The sequence below is a fragment of the Equus asinus genome, chromosome 2 (assembly GCF_041296235.1).
Source record: "Equus asinus isolate D_3611 breed Donkey chromosome 2, EquAss-T2T_v2, whole genome shotgun sequence".
In the NCBI taxonomy this organism is placed as follows: Eukaryota; Metazoa; Chordata; class Mammalia; order Perissodactyla; family Equidae; genus Equus; species Equus asinus.
The window spans coordinates 99883567-99908245 of record NC_091791.1 but is presented as its reverse complement, the minus strand read 5'-3'; the positions used below and the strand labels follow the sequence as shown (position 1 = coordinate 99908245).

Below are 24679 nucleotides of genomic sequence, written 5' to 3'. Positions count from 1 at the left end.
TTTCTTCTTCCTCTCCACCTCTCTAATTTATTTCTTTAGCATTACATGAGTATAAACTGTAGAATCCAAAAATGATAACAAATGAAAAGGGAAAAAAACCACCTCAAATCCCTCCAGGGATACCACTTTTCAGCATTTTGTCATTCATCTTTCTGGATATTTTTTCTTTTATGTTTTTCGTGAGGAAGATTGGCCCTGAGCTAACATCTGTTGCCAATTTTCCTCTTTTTGCTTGAGGACGATTGTCGCTGAGCTAACACCTGTGCCCATCTTCCTCTATTTTATGTGGGATGCCACCACAGTGTGGCTTGACAAGTGGTGCTAGGTCCGCGCCTGGGATCCCAACCCACGAACTCTGGGCCGCCCAAGCAGAGTGCGCAAACTTAACCACTACACCACCAGGCTGGCCCCACGGCTTTTTTTTCTCTATGCTTGTATTTTTCCCACAAAAAAATAGACTCTAACTGTACATACTATTTTATAACCTTCATTTTCACTTAGCAGTAGATAATTAGTATCTTTCCTTGTTATTACAACAAGAAAGATATTTAAAATTTCTATCAATGATACATGCACATAATTTTTTTTTTTTTAAGTATAGAAGGACTTATTATGAAAAGCAACAACTGCCTCAGTTTCCCCAACCCAGGCCTGGTTAAAAGGGGCAACTTTTAATCATTTAGACTTCTTGCTAAATAGTAGTTTCCTCTGTATATTTAGGAAAAATGCTTATACCACTGTTTCTTGGATTATCTGACTTACTGATTTGCTACTGAGAAAAATAAGGCTTTCCCTCACATCCATCACCATTCCCCACCCCTCCTAACATTTTCAGCCACTATATTTGGTCACAGTTTAGTACACCAAAAGCTTAGTTTCTTGTTCCATTGACCATTGACAGTATCTTGTGGCCACCTGCTTTCAGAGGAAGTTAGAGAGAGTCCCCTGTTTCCTTAACTCCCCCACCCCCTGCATCACTGTGTCTGTCTTGTACATTCAAGGTTCTGAGGTCAAGGATGATAACATTTACATCCTGTTTAATACCCATCAGTCTTCCATGAGTGACTGTGTGGTGGTGTTAAGAGTTGAAGACTAGTGCCCTGTGTTTGCATTCTTCTGCCAGTGTAAATCGTGTCGGGCCAAGGAGTGGGCTGTCCTTGCAAGTCCCTCTCTGTGGGTCTAGTGCCACTCAAAGGAGAGTGATAAATGTACTTTCTAATATTCTGTTATGTGCTCAAACACCGTCTCTTCATATTTTAGCTCACTTCCTATTTTGACCATGCCTTTCTTATATAACTTTGTTTGCTTGTTTTTCTGGGGTTTCTGATACAACATCAGTTTTACCAGCTGCATAGTATTCCATCAAGTGAAGTATTAGGATTTATTTACACCCAGTCCCCTGTGGTTGGACATTTCGGTCGTTTCAATTTTTCATTAATATGAATGGTGCTCTAATTAATGTTTTTTCACATTCATCTTTGTGCATTTGTTTCCTACATAGTGTTTGAGAGTCCAGGAATGCTGCTCCCCATTAAGCCTGATTCCGTTGTCCCCAGCCCCTTGCCACCCACTGCCTTGCTGATCTGCGTTCAATCAGATTGGCCCATTCTAGAGGTTGCTGTAAGAGGGTTCTCGTGGGAGAGGTGGCCCCCAGGTAATGTCTATCTTCCTCTCCCCAGGCTCTGAAGAGCGGCCATTTCTCAGATTTGAAGCTGAAAACATTTCCAACTACACGGCCCTTCTGCTGAGCAAGGATGGTGAGACCCTGTATGTGGGTGCCCGAGAGGCCCTCTTTGCGCTCAATAGCAGCATCAGCTTCCTGCCAGACGGAGGGTACCAGGAGGTGAGAGATGATGCCCGGGGCTGGCTAGGCTGGGCAGAGGATGGCAGAGGGGAAGATGGACAGGAAGATGGGTCTTCTGGGTCTGAGGATGCTGCAGACAGGAGAGGGGAGAGGAGAGGCCCGGCGTGTCCTCCATCCTACTTGCGCACTGACCTTCCTCTTCTCCTCCCCAGCTCCTGTGGAGCGCAGATGCAGACAGGAAACAGCAGTGCAGCTTCAAGGGCAAGGACCCACAGGTGAGCCAGCACCTGGAGGCGACCTGGGCCAAAGGAGGGATGGAGGGTGGTAGACTGGGACCCGGGTCGGAGGCAGGAGGGTGGGGCAGCTGCAGCCAGCTGTGATGGAAAGAGCATAGGCTTTTGCGATGGCCACACTTGCGTCTGGATCTCAGCCCTATACTTATTATCTCTCTGACCTTGGACAAGTCGCTCTGCCTCTCTGAGCCTTAGTATCCCCACCTGTAAAGTGGGGAGCATGAGGCCTACCTCGATGGGCTTACCCTGAGGATTCACTGAGCTAACAGGATAAGGCACCTGGTACATGCTAAGAGCCACATGAAGGCCAGCACCCAGCATGACCAGCGACTGGTGGGGTGGGGTCGAATCCCGCTCGGGGCTGCCTGTCATGGCCAGTCTGACAGATTCTGGTTTGGTTTTGGCCAGACCACTCGGTGGGGTCTGGTCCAGCCTGGGGTTCTCTGGAGGACTCCCCACCATCCCCAGGGACCCCCTGGTCCTGTGTGCAGCAGGTGGTGGCTAAGGTGAGGGCAAAAGAGCACCAGACTTGGGGTCAGGACGCAGGTCGACTCCTGACTGCCCCTGACTTCTGAGACTCAGCGCACACTTATTGATCACCTGCTCTGTGCCCAGGTGCTTTTACACACTGGAGGTATAATTGTGAGAAAGAAGGAAGAACAACAGGCAAAGATCAGTCCGTTTAAAAGGTTGTCGGGTTACAGTTCATTAAAAAAGTGGCATCTGAGCGAAGACTGGAAGGCGGTGAGGGAGTTGACCCTGGGTTTCCTGGAGGAGCAGGGCTCTGGGTTTCACTCTGAGTGACGTACTTGGGGGTCCACTGGAGAGAGGGCTGAGCAGAGGGTGGCATGGTGTGGCGTGTGTTTTAAAAGGGTCCCTCTGGCCGCCGTGGTGGAGCGCAGCCTCTGGGGGGTGAGGACCGAGGGAGGGAGACCAGTGAGGGGCGGGAGGTGATGGTGGCTCACATCAGGGTGGGACCATAAAGGGGGAGAGAACTGGTTGGATTCTGGAGGTATTTTGAAGATAGGGCCACTGGGATTTCCTGATGGAAAATGGGGGAAGTGAGAGATGAGGAGTCGAGGCTGACTGTGAGGTTTGGGGCCCCAGCAACTGGGAAGATGGTGCTGTCATTAACGAAAAGGGAAAGATCTCGGAGGAGATTTTGGGGGACAGTCAGAAGCTCGGTTGGAGATGCCCGTGAGACACCCTCGCAGAGGTGATACAGGAGTGTGGGGCCCAGGGCTCAGGGCCCTGCATTCCCGCCTGCTCTGGGTGGGGCTTCCTCCCCAGCTGGGTTGGGAGGGACTTGTGGTCACCGAGGACCTGAAGAGGACCCTCATGGGGCCAGACAGCCCAAGGGGGAGGGATTCTGTGCCTTCACCCACAGACTGAAGAGAAGTTTGCCAACGACAGAGCTGGCTGAACCCCAAGGTCCTCCGTCCAGAGCACACGCTCTGTGGTCCCCCATCTACTCTGCCCCGGCAGGCTCCTGGCTTCTCATTTGTTCCTGGACTTAAGTGCCCAAGAGCAGAGGCCGCACGCCCAGGACTGGCCTTGGGTCGAGCTCAGCGGTGCCCCCGGTGGCGTGCTTGAGCTGACATCCTCCTCCCTCCCTCCCCAGCGTGACTGTCAAAACTACATCAAGATCCTCCTGCCACTCAACAGCAGCCACCTGTTCACCTGCGGCACAGCGGCCTTCAGTCCCGTGTGCACCTACATCGTGAGTGCCCGTCCTCGGCCTCGGGCTCCCTGCGACCAGCCTGGAGCTGCCCTGCTTTCTGCCCCAGGGCGCTGTTCTCTAGCCCCAAGCCCTGGTAAAGGGCGGGGCCCAGGAGGCTTCCTGGCAGCAGTGGGCTCTGAGGGCCCTGACCCGGCCCTGATGGCCAGGTTGCCCTGCAGGGGAAGGAGATCCTGACTGACCCAAGACTCGTGCTGCCTCCAGCTCCCTCCCCTGCTCTCACCAGTTCCCGCCAGCCCACCCCGCATACCCTCTCCTCAACATACACCACCCTGCCGTTATGCCCTACACGCACCGGAGCGAAGGGCCGCCTTCGGAGGCTGTGGGTTAGAGCACCAGCAATGGAGTCATGTCACTGCCCCTTTGTGGGCCACATCACCCTTCTAAGCCTCGTCTCTTCTCTGCGCACTGGGGCTAATAGTGCCCACGCCAGAGGGTGCCAGCACCGTGCCCTGGGTGCTGGGGTGAGACGGCCGGCCCAACACCTCCGCTCTCTCTGGCACGCCTCCCTCCTTTCCTGCTGAGCCCACTCATTGCCTGCTGTGGCCCTGAGCTCGCCTGTCTGCCCCCCTGCAGAACGTGGAGAACTTCACCCCAGCCCGGGACGAGGCGGGGAACATCCTCCTGGAAGATGGCAAGGGCCGTTGTCCCTTCGACCCCAATTTCAAGTCCACGGCCCTGGTGGTTGGTGAGTGCTGGGAGCAGGGTGGCAGGGTGGGCTCATTGAGGCTCCATGTTGGGTGGGCAGGGTGGGCCCCAGGCCTGAGCGGGTACACCCACGCTGCGCTGCTTCCCAGGGGCTGTGGAGTGACCCCGGGCTGCCCTTGGTTTTGGCTTTTCCCGGCTCCCACTTCCTTCTCTGCCCACTTCAAGTGAGATGGGCAGCACTGGGGTCACTCCGGGCCCTGAGCGGGGAGAGGGGCCATTCCCATGGGAATGTTGTCTTGGCAGATGGCGAGCTCTACACTGGAACAGTCAGCAGCTTCCAGGGGAATGACCCGGCCATCTCCCGGAGCCAAAGCCACCGCCCGACCAAGACCGAGAGCTCCCTCAACTGGCTACAAGGTGAAGTCCTCCCTCCACCCACCCAGTGACCGTCCTGGGAGCCCTAGGGAGGGGGCGCCCTCCCCCGCAGGGCCTGAGAGCAGAGTCTGCCTGTCCAGTTCCTGGGCTGACTCTGCGCTCCCCATGGGCCCCCACAGACCCAGCCTTTGTGGCCTCGGCCCATATTCCCGAGAGCCTGGGCAGCTCGCAAGGGGATGACGACAAGATCTACTTCTTCTTCAGCGAGACTGGCCAGGAGTTTGAGTTCTTTGAGAACACCATCGTGTCCCGCATCGCCCGCATCTGCAAGGTGAGGGGCCGGGTCACCCAGAGACCCCCCAGGGCTCCCCGGGTACTGGATCAGGAAATGCCAGGAGGGCCCCCCTTACCCCCAGCCCCATGGCCTTTTCCTGTCCTCCAGGGGATCAGCTTGGCTAACGGCTTCTCTTTCTCTCTTCTTAAGTTAAAATAGCTCATCCTTTTTTCTTATTTAAAAAATGTGAAAGTACAGAAAAGTACACAGAAAAATCTCTTGTAAGATAAAGAGGCATATAGCGTTGCGATTAAAGCATAGAGTCTGGAGCCCGGCTGGTTGTGTGATCTTAGGCAAGTCCTTTCCCCTCAGGTCCAGCTTCCTCATCTGTCTGGTGACAATAATAACAAACCTTCCCTCAGAGTTGTTACACGGATTAAATTAATCCACGTCAAGCTTCTAGAAACGTGGTAGACAACAACTAAATGTTACTATTAGTGTTATGATCCTGCCGCCCCACCACAAGAAGTGACGCTGTTAACGTTTTAGAATGTTCCTTGCTAGTCTTTTTTGTTGCGTATGTATAAATATATATGTGTTTATATTACTTAAAAACTATTTACAAACAAGAGTTGTACTGTAACGCAGTACTTTAGCCTCCCCTTCTGCTCACCAGCGAGTCGTGACGTCTTTCCGTGCTTGTAGACAGACTTCCCTCCTGCTTTTCTCTGGCCGTCCGCAGTAAGGAGAGCGCTCTCCTGGGGTGGCACCCCTATGCCACCTGCAAGGCTTCTGGATTCTACTTGGAACTCAGTCCTGACTTTGGCTTGCCCTTCCTTCCTGGTGTCTGTCTCAGCTGCCACTGGGGAGGGAACCGTGCGGGGCACCGAGCCTGCCACCCTGGCCCGACTTGAGCCCGGACCCAGCCTCTGTCTCCCTCCCCCAGGGTGACGAGGGCGGCGAGCGGGTCCTACAGCAGCGCTGGACATCCTTCCTGAAGGCCCAGCTGCTGTGCTCGCGGCCTGACGACGGCTTCCCGTTCAACGTGCTGCAGGACGTCTTCACGCTGAGCCCCAGCCCCAAGGAGTGGCATGACACCCTTTTCTACGGGGTCTTCACATCCCAGTGGTAGGGCCCCAGGACCTCGATGGGGATGGGAGGGTGAGGGGCGGCTGTGCCTGGGGCCCAGGAGCTGGCCTTTGCGCCCAGGAGGCCTCATCCTGAGCTCCAGGGCTCTTGAGTTAATGTAGCCATTTCCTTTGTAGGCACAGGGGGACCACAGAGGGCTCTGCCGTCTGTGTCTTCACTATGAAGGATGTGCAGAGGGCCTTCAACGGCCTCTACAAGGAGGTGAACCGTGAGACGCAGCAGTGGTACACGGTGACCCACGGAGTGCCCACGCCTCGGCCCGGAGCGGTGAGGACCACTGCCTGCTGCAGGGTGGAAGATACCACACGGGCATCACCTGGCTTCCCCAAGTCTGTTCTCTCATCTTGAACATGAGGGCAAAAGCTCAGGCCTGCATGTCCTGCTGGGTTAAGTGTGACCGTGAATGTGGGGACGCCTTCAGACCTGTCCCGCAGAGCAGCCATGTCCCCCTCCCGGCACTCACATGCCTTTGTAATTGTCTGTTGCCTCGTGCCTCTCCTCCACTTGGCTGTGAGCTCCTTATTTAGTTATCGAGTGACCAAATGGCCAGGCCATGGGGAAATAGTCCTTTATTCCTTCCAGCATAATGCTCCTCCCAAAACAGACCTTGAGGCAGGGATGTGAGTGCCAGCAGTTGATCTGGTGGGTGATCCCAGGAGGTGGCCTGAGGGAGTTGGAAAGAGAAAAGGAGGGAGCCAAGCCAGAAAGGGTGTGTCAGTGAGCTGGCCCTCCTGGGGCCCCTGGGGCCTTGAGAGGGGTGTGGAGCGCATCTTTGAGTTGTCCTGCTGGGATGTTTGTCACCACCCCTGTGCCTCCCTAGTGGTGGAGGGTCCCTCGGGGGCTTTAACGCTCAGGGCTCTTACAGAGGACACCCTCGGGCAGAGAGACTAGGAAGCCCCAGGCAATGTGGGCACTCACTGCAGGCCCCTTCCTGCCCCTCCACTCAGAACCTCACTCAGCCAGGGCTTCCTGGGAGCATGGGCGAAAGGATGCCAGAGGAGCAGGACGTGCGGTCATGCTTCTTGAGGCCTGGGTGAGGGCCAGGGCGTAGGCAGGGAGGAGGCACAGCGAGGAGACCCTGTCAACCAGGGACCTCGGTGCCCACATACCAGATTAGCAGTGTGGGCTCTCTCCAGAACGCACGTGATGTGCCATGGCTTCCGAGGGTGGGTAGATCTGCTGTCCGCTAAGGAGGCTGGCCAGCAGTCCTGGCAGGATCCTCGGGCTGCTGTCCTGCCTGCTGCCCTGAACTCGCTCGCCTCACACGCCGCCTTCCCCTTCAGTGCATCACCGACAGTGCCCGGGAGAGGAAGATCAGCTCATCCCTGCAGCTCCCCGACCGCGTGCTGAACTTCCTCAAGGACCACTTCCTGATGGATGGGCAGGTCCGCAGCCATCTGCTGCTACTGCAGCCCGAAGCCCGCTACCAGCGCGTGGCCGTACACCGCGTCCCTGGCCTGCACCGCACCTACGATGTCCTCTTCCTGGGCACCAGTGAGTACCTGCAGCAAGACAGGCTCGGAGTCGAGGGGGCGTGGCTGTTGGGTCATGGGCAGCGGCTCTTCCCAGGGCCTGAGTGGTGTCCCTGCTCCAGGTGATGGCCGGCTGCATAAGGCGGTGGGCGTGGGCCCCAGGATGCACATCATTGAGGAGCTGCAGATCTTCTCGCCAGGACAGCCCGTGCAGAACCTGCTCCTGGACACCAACGGGGTGAGCAGGCAGAGGAGGAGGCCAGGCAACGGGCTTGGGGCGCCCCTCTATCATTAACAAGCAGTCCCCACCCAGCTTTTCCTCCTCTGCCCCCTCAGGATAGAAAAATCCAGGCTCATGGTGTGAGCTGTCAGACAGTGGGGAGCCTGGGAGCATGAGAGGAGGCCTCCTGGGGAGTGGCTTTGTGGGCCCCTGAGCCAAGTGCAGCAATGGGTGGTGGCCCTGGCTGCCCACACCTGCCCCTCATCCCCCTGTGTCTGTGCAGGGCCTGCTGTATGCTGCCTCCCACTCGGGTGTAGTCCAGGTGCCCGTGGCCAACTGCAGCCTGTACCAGAGCTGTGGGGACTGCCTCCTCGCCCGGGACCCCTACTGCGCTTGGAGTGGCTCCAGCTGCAGGCTCGCCAGCCTCTACCAGCCCGAGGCGGCCTCCAGGTGAGAGCTCCTGCAGGCCCCTCCCTGTGCACTTGGCCTCAGCACCTTCCCTGAGAATCACCACACAGCCTGATTTGCATCCACTGTCTCAGCATAACTGCTAATTAGCTCCCTTTCTGATTCAAAAGTGCCGTAGTTCAGACAATAAATTATGTCCGGCCTAGCCGGCACAGCTGTGACAGGCCTTGAAGGAGAACATGTTTGATTCAAAATATGGTAACAAAAAACAAGGGCAGCATAGGTCCACTAACAAACCCATTAAAAATTGTTTTCAGAATAACCTATTTGGATTATAAAATGTTCTTATAGAAAACTTAGAAAACAGAGATAAGCACAAAATAAAAACTACCCCCAATCCTACCGCCAAGAGAGAATCTCAGTGAGGTTTGCTATATATATATCCTCCCAGATTTTCCTACCTATGTGTAAAACAAACAAATACGTATTTTAAGTAAAAGTAAGACCTGTCTCATTTGTAGTGTCCTTGCTTCACGTAGAGGGACACCTGGTGCTAGTTTTATATTTCAAAAAACCACGTGTGAGTACACCTGGACGGACACCCAAAAGTCTCCCCGTGCCAGTCGCTGGTGGCCCATTGTGCGTGGTTTCTGTAGTGTCTTCAGCCTTTGTGCTTGCTTGAGATTTTCAGGTGCTCTGAGTGCATCAAGAATTACTTTTCTTCTTTGTTATGTTTTATTAAACAAGTCAGTGCGTGTGCATTGCTTTAAAAGGGACGGAAATGTATAGATCCAGCTGTCCTTCCAGACTCTTTAAAGGCTCACACTCCTTTGTAATTCAGGGAAGTATTATAGTAGCTTTTCTTGAAATACATACTGTGTAGACAGAGGAGATGAGGCTCAGACCCTGCAGGGGGAGGACTCAGCCTTGGGGAGCTGTCTGCCTCTGCCTGCTTTGGGCCTGGTGGTCCCTGAGCCCCAGACCCTTCCCCTGGAAGGCCTGTGTCTACAGGGCTGCATGAGGGCCTGTGCAGTGCTGAGGGTTGGGGGATGCATGCTCACGGGGGGCTCCCGGCCTATCGCACACTCTGGTTGGTCCTCAGGCCGTGGATCCAGGACATCGAGGGGGCTAACACCAGGGACCTCTGCAACACTTCCTCGGCCAGGCCCAGGTCTTCTGCACCAACAGGTACGGTGCCCGTGGCGGAGAGGAAAGTGGGGCCAAGTCTGCTTAGAAGGCACTGCAGGTGCTGGTGGCTGTAAGTGCCCTTCCTCACATCCTCCTCATGCCTCCAGCCCTGCAAGCAGGGCCCTGGGAAGTGAGACTCAGGCCCTGAAGTCCCCAGGATTGCGTGTCATGGCATGAGGAGCACAGCCCCGAGGGAGGTGGGTGAGCCTGGGGCACACCAGGACTCCAGCCCCCCTTTACCCTGTGCCTCTTCTGCCCGTAGGCGAGGAGCCATGTGAGCAAGTCCTGTTCCAGCCCAACACGGTGAACACCCTGGCCTGCCCCCTCCTCTCCAACCTGGCGACCCGGCTCTGGCTTCACAATGGGGTCCCTATCAATGCCTCAGCCTCCTGCCGTGTGTTGCCCACTGGGGACCTGCTGCTGGTGGGCAGCCAGCAGGAGCTGGGGCATTTCCAGTGTTGGTCTCTGGAGGAGAGCTTCCAGCAGCTGGTAACCAGCTACTGCCCCAAGGTCATAGAGGACATGGGAGACCAAGGGGACCACAGCGGCAGCGTGCCTGTCATCATCAACACGTCGCGGGTGAGTGCGCCAGCCAGTGGCAAGGTCAGCTGGAGCGTGGACAAGTCCTACTGGACCGAGTTCCTGGTGATGTGCACGCTGTTCGTGTTCGCCGTGGTGCTCCTAATTTTATTCTTCCTCTACCGGCACCGGGGAGGCATGAAAGTCTTCCTGAAGCAGGGAGAGTGCGCCAGTGTGCACCCCAAGACCCGCCCTGTGGTGCTGCCACCTGAGACCCGGCCGCTCAATGGCGTGGGCCCCCCTAGCACCCCACTCGACCACCGAGGCTATCAGGCCCTGTCAGATAGCTCCCCAGTGCCCCGGGTCTTCACCGAATCAGAGAAGAGGCCACTCAGCATCCAGGACAGCTTCGTGGAGGTGTCCCCAGTGTGCCCCCGGCCCCGCGTCCGCCTGGGCTCTGAGATCCGGGACTCCGTGGTGTGAGAGCAGACTTCTAGAGGCCACCCTGGCTTCAGGGGCCAGGAGTGCTCCCCATGGAACACAACCATGGTGCCCAGTCCTTGGAAGCAACGGGGCCAGCCCGCTGCTCTTCAGCCAAATAGCGAGGCCCCCTCCGACCCAGCCAGCCACAGCCCCGGAGGTCCTGGCTGAAGATGGGGGCCTGCCTAGGTGGGCAGAACAGTGCTCCTTATGTAAACTGAGCCCTTTGTTTAAAAAACAAATGAAAATGTGAATTACGAGTGAGAAGAATGAGAGACGACACAGAATGCAACACGAACAGCCGCTCCGGTTCACAGCCCCTAGCCTTAAGGTCCTGCAGGGGCCTTGGGGCCACATCCAAAGTGGATGTTTCAGACAGCTGGAAATCCCTCCCCAGCTGGCCTCTTCCACCTTCGGCGTTGTCCTGCCGCCACAGCCTGCCCTCTCACTGCAGAGCCAGGGGCCAGCGGCGGCGCCAGCGCCATGGGTCCTGCCTTGCCGACTGGCCAAGTTGTTACCGCCATCATCCCGTCACCTCAGGGACCAGAGGGCTATGTCGGCGCTGCAGCCCTCACCAGGCCCCGGGGTTCAGACCCACCTCCTAGACATTTCCGGCCTGCATCAGGCCGTGGCCACATGAGAGAGGGGGCACCAGCCCAGAAGAGAGTTCATGACAATTAGACCTTTCCCTCTGAATTCAAGGAGGGAACCGTTGCCTGCCTTCCTCCAGCCCAGCCTGAGAGCCTGTGTGTCCCTTTCCCCACGTCCACCCGAGCCGCCTCTTCGAGCCCAGTTCCCAAGTCCCTCTGCACACTGCCTGCCTCCCGTCTAAGGGATGTTGATACTGCCCGGCACAGGGCCCTTGAGTTTATGTGGGTTTTATATTTTTTTTAATAAGATGCACTTTACTGTTTTTTTTTTTTTTTAATAAAATCTAAAGAATTGAAATTGAAGCCTGGCCCTTCCTCTTAAAGGACTATTGCGGGGCCTGCCTGGTGGCGCAGCGGTTAAGTGCGCACGTTCCACTTTGGTGGCCTGGGGTTCGCCGGTTTGGATCCCGGGTGCGGACAGGGCACCGCTTCGCAAGCCGTGCTGTGGCAGGAGTCCCACATATAAAGCAGAGGAAGATAGGCACGGATGTTAGCCCAGGGCTAATCTTCCTCAAAAAAAAAAAAAAACTTGCTCTTTGAGGTTGGTCTAGTTCTCTGACATCTGGGAGGTTCCAGGCCACCTCTCTCAGGGGCTAGTGGGCCAGAGCTGGCCTCGCCTGGCTGGCTGAGCACCTCTCTTGGGGCAGCATGGTTCTTAAGGTGGGGACTGACGCACTCATGGGGCAGGGGCAGGGGACGTTCGGGTTCCCTGACCCCCCTTACTTTGCATCTCCAGTTCAGCGGTGGCGGCACAGGCGACAGGCTTGTTTGTTTTTTTAACTCTCCAAAAAAATGTCTGTTTTGAAAATGATCACACAGTAAAGCTGGTTGTTTTCTTTTGGTATACAGTTCTGTAAAGTTTAACACCTGTAGAAACTCTTGTAACCACCATCACGACTGGGATACAGAAGGATTCCATCCCAACGCTGCCCTTCATCCTCACATCCCCACGAAGGGGCGGGAGGGGCGGGGTGCGGTTTGACTTCCTGCTGGCCCCTCCTTTTGCTCCTGTTTATTCCCAGTATGACCAAAGGCTCCTAGAAGTCCAGTCCTGCCTCATACCAGTGTTTCTAGTGTCACACACAGGGTCAAAACTTCTAAACCTTTATTATTGATTAGTAGAAACACAAACAGCCATGACAGTGGCAGGGAGAAGGGGAGAGGCCTTGATGTGCGGGCCCCTCCCCTGCCCGGGGCGAGACTGCGCGGTGCCAGCTCTAGGCCAGGCCAGCTTGGCCAGCCCTGGCAACACAGGCATGACCTTGGTCACAGCCCAGGAGTGGCAAGGTTCTTCAGCAGGGTGCTGGGGCACACGCTGTGCCTCCTGTCACAGGACAATCTTAAAGGAGCTGACAAGAGAAGAGAGGCTTGGGTTTTTTGCTGGAAGAGGAGAATAGAGACTAAACCCAAACTTACCCACCTCTCCCCTATGACCCCTGGGAATGGGCTGTGTCCCACCCCTGTTGGTCCCTTTGGAAGAAGAGCTACCCTGATACCTTCAGAGGAAGTGGGGGGGGCTTTCTCTCACCCTGGACACCACCTCCCATAATAACGTCCCAGACCCAGATGCAGCAGATGGGGATCACCGTCATACCTTGCAAAGTCTGGTGAACGGGAGATGACATGCTGGAACTCAGAGAGATTGATGGTCCCATCCCTATCAATGTCGGACTCTTCCAGGATCTGGGAAAGGGAGAGAGCTTCAGGCCAAAGCCCCACCCCTACCCTCCCACCCCCTGACCCGACCCGGCCCGGCCCAGCTGCTCACATTGTCTATGAGCTGCTTCATCTCGGAAGCACTGAGCCGTGTGTCCTCGCCCTCTCCCGTGAGGCAGTTCACGAGCTGGCTCAGGTCATCTCTGTTCAAGGTTCCATCATCATCAAAGTCTAGAGAGCAGTCACAGGAGGCCAAAAAGGATAGGGTCAAGATGAGCTCCAAGGATGACCCCCAGCTCCCCAGCAGGACCAGCACAAAGACCACGTGGGAAGGGGTGGTGTTACCAAAGATGCGGAAGGCATAGTGGGACTTGATGTCTGGGGTTGCTGTGTCACTGAACACACTGAGGAGGTCCAGAAAGTCCTCAAAGCTCAGGCTGTCTCTGGTTGGGGATGTGGAGAAGACCCTGCAGATTCGCTCCTTGAAGGGGTTGGCCTAGGCAAGAGAGCGCTCTGTGAACGCCATGGGACGCAGGCCAGGTCGCACACTCACCAAACCCTCCCAGGAACTGGAGGCGCAGCTCACGGTATTCACACCATGAGCTCAGGCTCAGGAGGGAGAACCACCAGCACTTTGGGGCTGGCAGGGAGGGCAGGGGGACCGATGACCCAGCTGGGGAAGGGACAGGATGGCTTCCTAGGAGTAGGGTTTAACCCAAAAGCAGGCCTTCTCTGCCCAAAAGGGGCAGAGAAGGAAGAGGAAGCCATCCTAAGCAAAGAGAACAAGATGGGCTGGTTATTTTAGAACACAAACATTTACTTGAGTATGTACTGTTACTGGCACGAGGCCAGGCCCTTTGCATAGAAATTTCCGCAGCAGCCCTACAGAGAAACAATCTGCCTCTGGAATAGGGTTTCTCAAATTTTAATAGGGTAAGTCCTCTTAAAGGACAAAACTTGGAGCCTCCAAGAATACGTCTGAGAACCCCAGTTTGAGAAACACCATTCTAGATAATTCCATTGGGTGATTTTGGTAAAGTCCTTGCCCCCGCGAGATTAGGGCTAAACAGAGAAAAGACCAGAATGGGGATGAGTGGGGGCAGCCCAGTGGCACAGCGGTTAAGTGTGCACGTTCCGATTCGGTGGCCCTGGGTCCACCAGTTCGGATCCCGCGTGCGCACATGGCACTGCTTGGCAAGCCATGCTGTGGCAGGCGTCCCACATATAAAGTAGAGGAAGATGGGCACAAATGTTAGCTCAGGGCCAGTCTTCCTCAGCAAAAAGAGGAGGATTGGCAGCAGATGTTAGCTCAGGGCTAATCCTCCTCAAAAAAAGAAAAAAGAATGGGGATGAGTGACCACACGATCTCAAGATGAGCAGCAGAGGGAGGGTGGGGCGCTAGCACCTTGAGCTCTGGAAGGCTGAGGATCTGCTCCAAGGACACTCGTATCTGCAGTGACTCCTCCACACTCCGGTGCTCCTGGGGAAGCAGCTCACAAAACCGCCTGTGGGCTCTGGCAGAAGGAGGGGAACCTGTTGGCGCGCCTTCCTGTGGGTATTGCATCCCCCAGTCCTTGCCTTGCTACCCACTGCAGACCAGGTGAGGGGCTGAGCCACATGCACAGAACTTCTCAGTCATCAGGCATAAGCCAAAGGGAGGTACGTCACAAGACAGTACAGGCTGGGAGTCCATTCTTGCAATGGGTATTTACTGACTGCCTACTGTGCACCAGGCACCGTGCTGGACTCTCATTCCAGAGCTCCCTGAGGGATGGAAAGATTGGGGAAGGAGCCAGAAATTGCCCCTGAAGAACAGGGAGAAAAGAGCAAAATCGAAACCTCATTCGCATTTCACTGCAGGGACTTCCTGCTCCTCAAAGCCCCCCTCTGGCTAGCAGCCCCCTGAACTACCCCCTCCTCAGCCCCCACCTCCTTCACTGGGATCGCTTTTGCCAAGGGAAGCCCAGGAACCTCCTTCCTCAAGTGCCCTGGCCACAGAGAGCTGGCACACGACTAGAGCGGGGCTCCAGCCCCAGTTCAAGGCCTCGTACCAGGCGTGTAGTCTTAGGCAGGCTACCAACCTTCTCTGAACCTGCTTCACTGTCCCCGTAGCTCTCCCGTGAGGATTAATCTAGGTAACGTAGGAATCACTTAGCACAGTTCCTGGGCAGGGTAGGTACTCAGTAAGCGTTAACGGTTACTGCATTACTCAGGTAGAGCGGGTAGCAGGAGCCAAGCTCCCCAAGGCATCTCCGGCTTTGCCAGTCGGCAAAGCCATCCAGGAGCCACAGCACTCTCTGCTGTACTGGGGCGGAAGTTCGGTTTTGCAGAAGCCCGCGGCGCAAGTGGCAAAGGGCGCCTAACTTGGGCTGGAGACTACGAGGCGGCCCCGCGGTGCAGAGCTGGGGCCCCTCTCGCGGGCGGGGAGGCGTGGCGGGAGCAGGGCACAGCCGAGCGCTCGGGGCCCGGGACCGCAGCTCCGGATCAGCGGCTGACCTCTGAGGGCAGGCCACCGCCCCTTCCGCTGGGGGGGCCTCGGTTTGCCCGTCTGTGAGACGGAGCCCCCCGAAGCCGCCCCTCGAGGATCGCAGAGGCGAGGACCGAGACGGCACTTACAGGAGAATCTCCTGCTTCGTAAGGAACGTCAAGTCCTGGAAGGCAAACGGAGGCGGGTTCAGCGGGCCGCCCGCCGGGGGACCCCGCTCCCGAGGGCAGGCCCGCGCGCCCGCTCCCTGGGGGCCGCCGTCCCGCGCACCTGGTACTCGGCCAGCAGCTCCTTGGACAGGCGACTGCCCGAGGCCCCCATCGCCGCGCCGCGCCGCGCGCACAGCTCCGCCGACTCGTCTCGGGACGCCGGCAACTTTCTCACTTCCGCCCTCGGGCCGCGTCCCCGCCCCGTCCAGTCCCCGCGGCAACCGCTCCTGGGGCCGCCGCCCCGGGGCCCGCCCCCTCCTTAAAGCGCCCAGGCGCTCCAGCCGGGCTCAGCCGGCCGGCTCCCAACTCCGGGAGGGCCCCGGCGAGCTGGAGGCGGGGCCGGACGCTCCGGGGCGGAGCCCAGGCCGCACGGCCCCGCCTCCGGGGTGGGCGGGCCGCGCCGCGCCCCGTGAGCAGGCTGCGCATGCGTGGAGGGCGCCGCGGGCTTGCTATGGGCCGGGTGGCAGCTTGGGCGGAGTCGCGCGGTGAGTCCTCCTCACCTGCCGCAGGCGGTGGCGGGGGCGACCTTGGGCGGGATCCGGTAAGGGGCATCAGGGAAGTCTCTGGAGCCGGGGCAACCGGGAAACTGGAGGCTGGCTGCGTGGCCAGAGGCGGTCGGCTGCCCTCTGCCCAGCGAGGGCTTCTCCATCCAGACGTTGCCAGCTGGCCCGCGCCGCACGTGTTGCAGCCCCCACGTGGCGAGTTGCCACCGCTCCAGAAATGACCATAACCCTGCTGCCGGCTGAGGCCGTCTCCTGATGGCCAGCTGGATGCCAAGCGCTGTGCATAGTTATGTCCGATCTTACGCAGGCCTGCAAGGTAGGTGCCCATCTTACAAGTGTGGAAATTTTACGGCTGTCGAGAGGGGTTCTGAGTTGTCTAGGCTCCGGCCTTTTGACAGCGGTCGCTGCCGTGTGAGGCTCCCCGCTGCTGTACTCCTCCCTCCTGCCTGCATGCTCTCCTCTGACCCTACCCTGCGCCCAGGCTGCGTGCTCCGGGGCGATAGCGGCTCAGGTAGAGCGGGGAGCAGGAGGCTGATAGGGGCTGAGGCTGACCTGTTTGCTAGGACCCTGCTTGGCACCTGGGAGGCTTTCGGTAAATATTTATTGGATGCATACATGAATGAATGAACCTGCGTTATTTCAAAAGGAGAGCATTCCAGGCTGCTGAGAGGGGAAGGAGGAGGTGAGACTCTTTTTGTTTGTTTTCAGCTTTATTGAAGTATAATTGACAAAATCAGAGGAATTAATTTAGGATTCTTCCATTTCATTCTTCCATTCTGATGTTTGTAAAGTCTAAATCTGAGCATGTTAGTCTTAACCATTTAACCATTAAGTGGTTAAAAACCCAAATCCTGGCCCTCTGTAGTCTGACTTCAGCATCTCTGCTGTTCCCTCAGGCTTTCTGTGTTTCAGCCACTCTGGGCTCTCAGTTCCTCTGCCATCTCATCCTCAGGGAAGCCTTTCCTGACTCCCTGGATTAGGAATCTGTCTCACACTTGCTGATTACCCAGTGCTGCTTCTTGAGAGCATGTATCATGTTTGCAGTTTATATTTACTTGGGTGATGATTGGGTTATTGTCTGTTTCCACCACCAGACTGTAAACCCCGTGAGCTATGAGAATCGTGATCTCGAGGACCTGATATGTGGCAGTTGTTGAGTAAATGTTTGCTGAGTGACTAGTTTTCCCAGCACCCCATAATAAGGGGATCGTCTGAGAGTGACGTTAGTCAGACTCAGTATATCAACATGTGAGCCCCACCGTTGTGGAAACACTCCATTCCGAGAAGGGGAGGCTGCACGGCAGTACGAACACCAAAACCAGTCAAAGTGACTGGAGTCTAGTCCTGTCCCAGCAGGATAATTTTTCTCTTGATAGTGGGCTCTTTCTGTCCAAGAAAAGGTTGTTCTTCAGTTAGTCAAAGGGTAGGCAAAGAGCAAGAAGGTGTTACTGTGTCTCCTGTGCTAGACTGCGCAGAGGGAGCGCTGGCCCTAAGGCGAATCCTTGGACTCATGGGGAGACTGTATCTCTTCATGGGGAAGAGGGGAAATCGGCCTTGTGCCATGGTGACCAGCTGTGATCTGGCACTCCCAGCCACCTCACAGGGCTCCGAACCCTTCTTCATTGGACAACCTTCTGATTATAATTTTGCTTCCTGGTAGATTTCTGTATAGAGGAAGGACGATAGTGACCAGCCAATAGGAACACTTTGTGCTGTGTGGCGTGCTTCTCATAAATTATTAAATAGGCCTTCTGAGTCATCCAGTAGTCCCTGGTGAGTCTGGTTAGCATATTGTCCTTCCTGTCCCTGATCATCTCTTGGTACAATGATAAACTGAGTTGTTGATATACTGTTAAAAATAGCTTCTAGTGCTGCTTGTTGTAAAATTTTGTTTTGTTTCTTAGGTTTTTCAAAGGCTTGTTCCTAGATCCCGTTTTTTGTCAATGTACCAACTCTTGGATTTATGTATTCCACTTTTTTTTGTTTTCCAAGACATTTTTCTCCCTGCTTGTAATATTATTTCCTTCTCCCTGTTTTCCTTGGGACTTTAGATAGGAGGGCCACAGAAGATTTCTCTGAGGCAATGACATTTGATCTGAGACCTCAAGGAGCCAGCCATGCGAAGAAAATCTGGGAAAAGGGTATTTTAGGCAGAAAGAACACTAAGTGCCAAGGCCATGAGCAGGAATTAGCTGAGTGAAAATGAGGAGGGGAGCGGGAAAGGGGAAGAGTGGTAGGAGATGAGGTGAGAGAGGGAGGCACAGCTAGGCCTCGAGAGCCCAGAGGCCGAGGCAAGGAAATGGACTTTCTTCTAGGGACTCAAGGTCACATCGCTAGTGAGTAGTCTAGCTAGAATTCAAACACTTGTCAGCCTCTAAAACTAATTTCTTACCCATGCCTGGCATGATATAGACATGCAACTAGTGTTCCCCTTCTCCAGGTTTTCCTGTAAATGTTGAATCCTGTCACGTGGTCACTAGTGATTTGTCACTCTAAAGTGACATTCCTAGGTATTCCTAGGTAATGCTTTTTGTGTACTAGTTCACTGTAACATATATATCACCATACCCACTTTTTATTGATGCTGTTGATTGATGTCTCTTTACTCATATTTTTAGCCTTTTGGTATCATCTTGGTCCTGGGTCCTTCGTCCTAGCCCCTGGCTTTAAGTGCTACTCCAAGTTTCTATCTTGCCCAGATCTTACCCTTGACCTCCAGGTTGAACTATCCGACTGCCTACAACACTTCTCTTCTTGGATGCCCAGGCTCATCTCAAACTCAACACAGTCATGTGCCGCATGACGATGTTTCCATCAACGACAGACCACATATACAATGGTGGTCCCACCAGATGAGTACCATAGAGCCTAGGCGTGTAGTGGGCTGTACCATCTAGGGTTGTGTAAGTACACACTATGATGTTTGCACAATGACGAATCGCCTAATGACACATTTCTCAGAACCTATCCCCATCATTGAACTAGGCATGACTCTAATCAAAATTGAACTCTTGATTCCCCCTTCCTCTAGTCAACCTGTTCCCACCCGCCTCCCCAGCCTTCTTCTTCTCTGTAAATGCCGCTGCAGTTTACCTAGTTCCTGAAGCCAAGTCACTCCCAGTTCTTCCCTTTCCTTCAGTCCCCATAGCCAGCATGTCAGCAGGCCCGGTTGGTTCAGCCTTCAAAACATGACCTGCATCCCCTGCTCCCCTCTATCTCTATTGCCAACTACACTGTCCAGTTGCCCTCGTCGCTCACCTGGTCACCAGAGTGGCCTCCAAAATGGTCTGCTTCCCCTTTGCTCCCCTACAGTCCATTTTCCACATAGCAGTTAGAAAAAGTTATGAAATATCAGATGGTCCTTCTGCTTAGAACCTGCCAGTGATTTCTTATTCCATTTAGAGTAAAATCCAAGCTCCTGACCATGATGTGTAAGGCCCTGCAGCTAATCTGGCTGCTGCCTTCCTCTCCGGCCTCATCTGGGGCCCTCTCCCCTTTGTCGGCCATGCTCCAATAATACTGGCCTCCTTTCTGTTTCTCGCACAGGCCAAGCATCTGCCTGGCTCAGGGCCTTGGACTGGCAGTTTCCTTTGCCCCGAACACACTTTCCTCAGCTCTTCATGGCAGGCTTCTTCTCATCCTGCATGTCTTCTCAGCTGTCATCTCAGAGAGCCCTGCCCTCTTACTGAAGTAGGATGCCCTGATCCCACTCTTAGTTACCCTCTATGGTGTCGCTTGTTTATTTCCCACAGGATGCTGTGAGCTTGGGTGGTTAACATGTTCATTTTGCTTGTCGTCTGACTCCCCCATGGGATGTAGGTTCCATGAGGATAGGGACCTTGTTTGCCTTATTCGCCACTGTGTCTTCATTGTCCCACACGCAGCAGTTACTCCATAAATACGTGGGTTTTGTACACAGCTGAACATGGAGCAGGGTGCACAGAAGAGCATCAGGAGTGGGCACGAGTAGGCACTGACCCTGAATGAATGAATGAGTAATGAATACTGTCTTAAATATGACTCAGGAAATTGTTGCATTTCTTAAATCTATTTTGAGACTCACTTAAAAAAATTTTCTTTAATTATGGTAAAATATACGTAACATAAAATTTACCATCTTGACTTTTTTTATTGTGGTAAACACATAACATAAAATTTAACATCTGAACCATTTCTAAGTGCACAGTTCAGTAGTGTTAAGTATATTCTCATTGTTGCGCAGCCAACCTCCAGACCTCTGTGATCTTGCGGAATTGAAACTCTATATCCATTAAACAACAAACAACTCCTCATTCCCTCCCCACTCCCAGCCTCTGGGAACCACCATTCTGTGAATTTGACCACTCTAAGTACCTTATTTAAGTGGAATCATACAATATTTGTCCTTTTGTGTCTGGCTTATTTCACTTAGCATAATGTCCTCATGGTTCATCCATGTTGTAGCATCTGTCAGCATTTCTTTCCTTCTGAATAATATTCCTGACTGAATAATATTCCCTTATATAGATAAACCACATTTTGTTTATCCACTCATCTATCGATGGGTACTTGGGTTGCATCCACCTTTTGAATGTTATGAATAATGCTGCTATGAACATGGGGGTGCACATATCTCTTTGAAACCCTGCTTTCTTTTGCTTCTATACTCAGAAGTGGAATTGCTGAATTGCATAGTGATTCCATTTTTACTCTTTTGAGGAATTGCTGTATTATTCTCCATAGTGGCTGCGTCATTTACATTCCTACCAACAGTGCACAAGGTTCCAGTTTCTCTGTACAGTCACATGTCACTTGATGACAGGGATACAATCTGAGGAATGCGTTGTTAGGCGACTTCGTAGTTGTGCGATCATCACAGAATGTACTTAACAAACCTGGATGGTACAGCCCACTACACACCTAGGCTCTATGGTACTGATCTTACTGGACCACTGTCATATATGCAGCCTGTCGTTGACTGAAATATTGTTATGTGGCACATGACTGTATCCTTGCCCACTCATTGTGTTCTGGTCTTTTCGTAGTAGCCATCCTAATAGGTGTGAAGAGATATCTCATTATGATTTTGATTTGTGTTTCCCTAATGATTAGTGATGTTAAACATCTGTTCATGTGCATATTGGCCATTTGTGTATCTTCTCTGGACAAATATCTGAGACTCACTTTCCATAGAATAATTTAAGATTTTACATTTTATTGTCAAAATTATGCCTAGCTTGACTTTAAAAAAATTATTTATTTTTATTTTTTAAAGATTGGCACCTGAGCTAACAATTGTTGCCAATCTTCTTTTTTTTTTTCTGCTTTTTCTCCCCAAGTTCCCCCAGTATATAGTTGTATATTTTACTTGTGGGTCCTTCTAGTTGTGGCATGTGGGATGCCGCCTCACCGTGGCCTGATGAGCGGTGCCATGTCCACGCCCAGGATCCTAGCCGGCGAAACCCCAGGCCACTGAAGCAGAGGGCATGAACTTAACCACTCGGCTACGGGGCTGGCCCCTAAAAAATTTTTTTATTGTAGTCAAAAACACATATAATTAATCATCTTAACCATTTCTAAGTGTCCAGTTTACTAGTGTTAAGTATATTCACATTGTTGTACAACCGATCTCTAAAATGTTTTCATCTCGCAAGACTGAAACTGTACTCATTAAACTCAGCTGGACTTGTGAAATGTCATTTTGTATGTCTTTGTTTACTCTATTTTTTGTCATTGTGAAGTTTCTGGACCAGCAGAGCTGAGGGAACCCAAACGTGGACTGCAGCACCTCCCCTGGGGTAAGCCTCCTTCAGAAGTCGTGTCTGGGCCAACAGCAAGCCCCTGGCCCTGGCCCTGTGGCTCCACAGGGCTCCAGGGCACAGTGGGAGGTGAAGATGGGTACTGACTTCCCCCTTGAAGGATTGGCCCTGAGCCCTGGTGCACACGTCGGGCCATCCTCACCCAAATGGCTGTCTGCATGGCTGTTTGGAATCACTACCAAACAGCAGGAAAGCTATTCCCACAAAAGGAGTGGTCACCTTTGAAACCCTGGCCATTCTCGTACACTGAACCCTGGTCCGGTTCTCCGGAGGGCAGTTTGGTAGAGTCTGTATCAAATGCCTGAGCTGTGAGCCTTCTCTGACCCAGTGGTCCACTGGCGTTCTATTTTAATGGAACATAAAAACATGTCTGCAAGAATAAATGCACAGGATGTTCATCAGAACATTGTGTATAATATGAAACTGGCAACAACCTCTATGTACAACAGTTAAAGACTGGCTGAAAAACTCAAGACCCATCTGTACAGTCATGTGCCACATAATGACATTTCAGTTAACCACGGACCATGTATATGACGGAGGTCCCATAAGATTAGTACCATAGAGCCTAGGTGTGTAGTGGGCTGTACCATCTAGGTTTGTGTAAGTGCACGCTATGATGTTTGCACAACAATAGAATTGCCTAACGACGCATTTCTCAGAATGTATTCCCGTCATTAAGTGACACATGACTATATATGAAAATAAGGCTAAATGTAAATTGTTTTTGTCCCCCAGGCATTGAAATAAGGATTGTATTTTATCTTTATTTTTTCCTCCATTAAGAAAGTTTACTCAATAGATATAATTTTTAGAAAGAAAAAAATTCGATATATATTTTTAATTCAGCAAAAATATACACTTGTCTTCAAGTGATGGAATTATGAGTGATTTCTGTGTTTTCAAAATGTTTTACCAAAGGCATACATTACTTTTGTAATCAGGAAAAAAAAGTAAGGGTTAATGCAAAATAAAAAAATCTCTGGAAATGGGGTGGCATCATGTATTTGTCACCTCTTATGATTGTTTCAGGTCCACCCTATGGCTCTTCCATGTGATTCAAATGAAACTTCCTATTTGCTGCCTGCAAACAGCGAGGACTGGGAAGGGCACGGCATTCCTGACTTTGTCTACCGGCAGGAGGAGCTTTTGCTGGAAGGGATTCAGTGGCCGAGGAGGGCACCGGGCCTCCCAGACGCGCCACCACCGCTGTCCCGCTTCGACTGTGTGCTCTGCTCTGCCTGGAGGCAGCGGATGGAGCTGGGGCTGTTCCGCTACCACCTGGGGGAGCTGCAGACCCAAACCCTCCCTGGTGCTGTGGGTTTTGTGGCTCAGCTGAATGTGGAGCGAGGCGTGCAGAGGAGGCGCCCCCAGAATATCAGGAGCGTGAGGCAGGCGTTCGACCCTGAACAGTTTAACTTCAACAAGATCCGGCCAGGAGAAGTCCTCTTCCGACTGCACCGGGAGCCCGGTCTCCCAGGTGCTCTCCAGCAAGAGGACATCCTCGTGATGATCAACGTCAGCCCTTTGGAGTGGGGCCACGTGCTGCTGGTGCCTGAGCCTGCCCGCGGGCTCCCCCAGCGCCTGCTGCCAGGGGCGCTGCAGGCCGGGGTTGAGGCTGTGCTGCTGAGCTCACACCCAGGCTTCCGTGTTGGCTTCAACAGCCTGGGTGGCTTGGCCTCGGTGAATCACCTGCACCTGCATGGCTACTACCTGGCCCACAGACTGCCCGTGGAGGGAGCCCCCAGCAAGCCCCTGGACCCTGGGGGTCGCCTGCATCTGCTCCAGGCCCTTCCAGCCCCCGGCTTCCTCTTTTACGCCAGCGGGCCGGGGCCTGAACTGGAAGCCTTGATAAGCAGGGTGTGTCGGGCCACTGACTACCTGACTGACCACGAGATTGCACACAACTTGTTTGTGACCAGGGGGGCCCCACCGGGAAAAACATCACCTTCCTCAGCCCTCACGGGGGTCCGAGTAATTCTGTGGGCCCGGAAGTCCAGCTTTGGGATAAAGGAAGGTGGGGCGTTCAATGTTGCCCTCTGTGAGCTGGCTGGGCACCTCCCTGTCAAAACGTCCCAAGACTTCAGCAGCCTGACAGAGGCAGCTGCCCTGGCCCTCATCCAAGACTGCCTGCTGCCCCCAGCCCAAGCAGAGGAGGTACAGGCAGCACTGGTCGCTTTGACAGCCCAGGAGGAGCAGGAATCCTTCCAGAAGTATTTATTTTCTTACTGATCTAAGTCCCTTTAGAGAGCTGTCCATAATGGTCATTTGGGCATTTTTCACGACTGCCTTCTCATCTGTTTCAGCCTAAGGGGAGGGATAAAGATCTGATAAGTGGTCTCTTTAAAGAGGAGAAACCTTGGAATAAATCGAATGAATGAGCCCTCGTGGATGTATCTGCTTCTTCTCTCCTGTCTTCTTGGACAAGCCCCAGGGATGTCAAACCTATTGTTAAGGGCGTGTGCATGAGAGTTACATACTCCTGACTTTAGATATGGAGTTTTGTCTTCCTTTCGTATCAAATCTTAGCAAAATGATAGTTTATGTGCCTCTGGCATCATGCCCCCACTTCCTCTGTTCTCGCCCCTGCTTTTTCTGCCTTTGCCCACTGGAGTTTTATTCCTTCATCCCTCCCCTACATTCAGCCCTCTCCAGATGCCCTTTTATAGCATGTTCTTCACCTACTTGGCCACCTTGAATTTTCCTCCAGCCCCCAACACTGAGCTGAGCGTTCTTCACGTCCGCCATCTCCTGTGTAAACAAGGGATCCTCACAGCGTTGAAGGTGCAGGTCCTCTGAAAACTCCACTT

At 53.6% G+C, this 24679-nt stretch overlaps 3 protein-coding genes across 6 annotated transcripts in view; 2 read left to right on the top strand and 1 right to left on the bottom strand.

The window, feature by feature from the left end:
* The window catches only part of SEMA4B (semaphorin 4B), a 36199-nt gene extending 24137 nt beyond the window's left edge, over positions 1-12062 (top strand). For both annotated transcript variants that reach the window (XM_070495054.1, XM_044761183.2), the window contains exons 3-15: positions 1680-1843; positions 2017-2079; positions 3719-3817; positions 4412-4523; positions 4787-4900; positions 5038-5189; positions 6079-6260; positions 6398-6548; positions 7565-7775; positions 7876-7991; positions 8257-8423; positions 9484-9569; positions 9832-12062. In XM_070495054.1, the coding sequence (XP_070351155.1) occupies positions 1680-1843; positions 2017-2079; positions 3719-3817; positions 4412-4523; positions 4787-4900; positions 5038-5189; positions 6079-6260; positions 6398-6548; positions 7565-7775; positions 7876-7991; positions 8257-8423; positions 9484-9569; positions 9832-10571 (2357 nt within the window). In that variant the 3' untranslated portion in view covers positions 10572-12062. The remainder of the gene's footprint in view (positions 1-1679; positions 1844-2016; positions 2080-3718; positions 3818-4411; positions 4524-4786; positions 4901-5037; positions 5190-6078; positions 6261-6397; positions 6549-7564; positions 7776-7875; positions 7992-8256; positions 8424-9483; positions 9570-9831) is intronic.
* Positions 12063-12306: 244 nt separating this feature from the next.
* On the bottom strand, positions 12307-15898 carry CIB1 (calcium and integrin binding 1). The gene is made up of 7 exons (XM_014842585.3): positions 15630-15898; positions 15491-15525; positions 14280-14388; positions 13220-13370; positions 12987-13105; positions 12813-12901; positions 12307-12567 (listed from the first exon to the last, which is right to left on the bottom strand). The coding sequence occupies exons 1-7, from the start codon at positions 15678-15680 to the stop codon at positions 12546-12548; spliced, it is 576 nt and encodes a 191-aa protein (XP_014698071.1). The 5' UTR covers positions 15681-15898; the 3' UTR covers positions 12307-12545.
* Positions 15899-15956: 58 nt separating this feature from the next.
* On the top strand, positions 15957-24359 carry GDPGP1 (GDP-D-glucose phosphorylase 1). Of its 3 annotated transcripts, none has more exons than XM_044761199.2 (4): positions 15978-16387; positions 16718-16753; positions 21792-21848; positions 22902-24264. In XM_044761199.2, the coding sequence occupies exon 4, from the start codon at positions 22911-22913 to the stop codon at positions 24099-24101; it is 1191 nt and encodes a 396-aa protein (XP_044617134.1). In that variant the 5' UTR covers positions 15978-16387; positions 16718-16753; positions 21792-21848; positions 22902-22910; the 3' UTR covers positions 24102-24264. The 3 variants fall into 3 exon arrangements, with proteins under 3 accessions (XP_014698069.2, XP_044617134.1, XP_044617145.1); XM_044761210.2 differs by having other exon boundaries at positions 15989-16387; positions 16635-16753; XM_014842583.3 differs by lacking the exon at positions 16718-16753 and having other exon boundaries at positions 15957-16387; positions 22902-24359.
* The last annotated feature ends 320 nt before the right edge of the window (positions 24360-24679 follow it).

Coding starts and splice junctions, on each gene's coding strand:
- CIB1 (XM_014842585.3), bottom strand. CDS start 15,680: ATGGGGGCCTCGGGCAGTCGCCTGTCCAAGGAGCTGCTGGCCGAGTAC. Junction 13,371..14,279: donor TCAGCCTTCCAGAGCTCAAG/GTGCTAGCGCCC, acceptor TCTCTTGCCTAG/GCCAACCCCTTCAAGGAGCG. Junction 12,902..12,986: donor TGAAGCAGCTCATAGACAAT/GTGAGCAGCTGG, acceptor TCCCTTTCCCAG/ATCCTGGAAGAGTCCGACAT.
- GDPGP1 (XM_014842583.3), top strand. CDS start 22,911: ATGGCTCTTCCATGTGATTCAAATGAAACTTCCTATTTGCTGCCTGCA.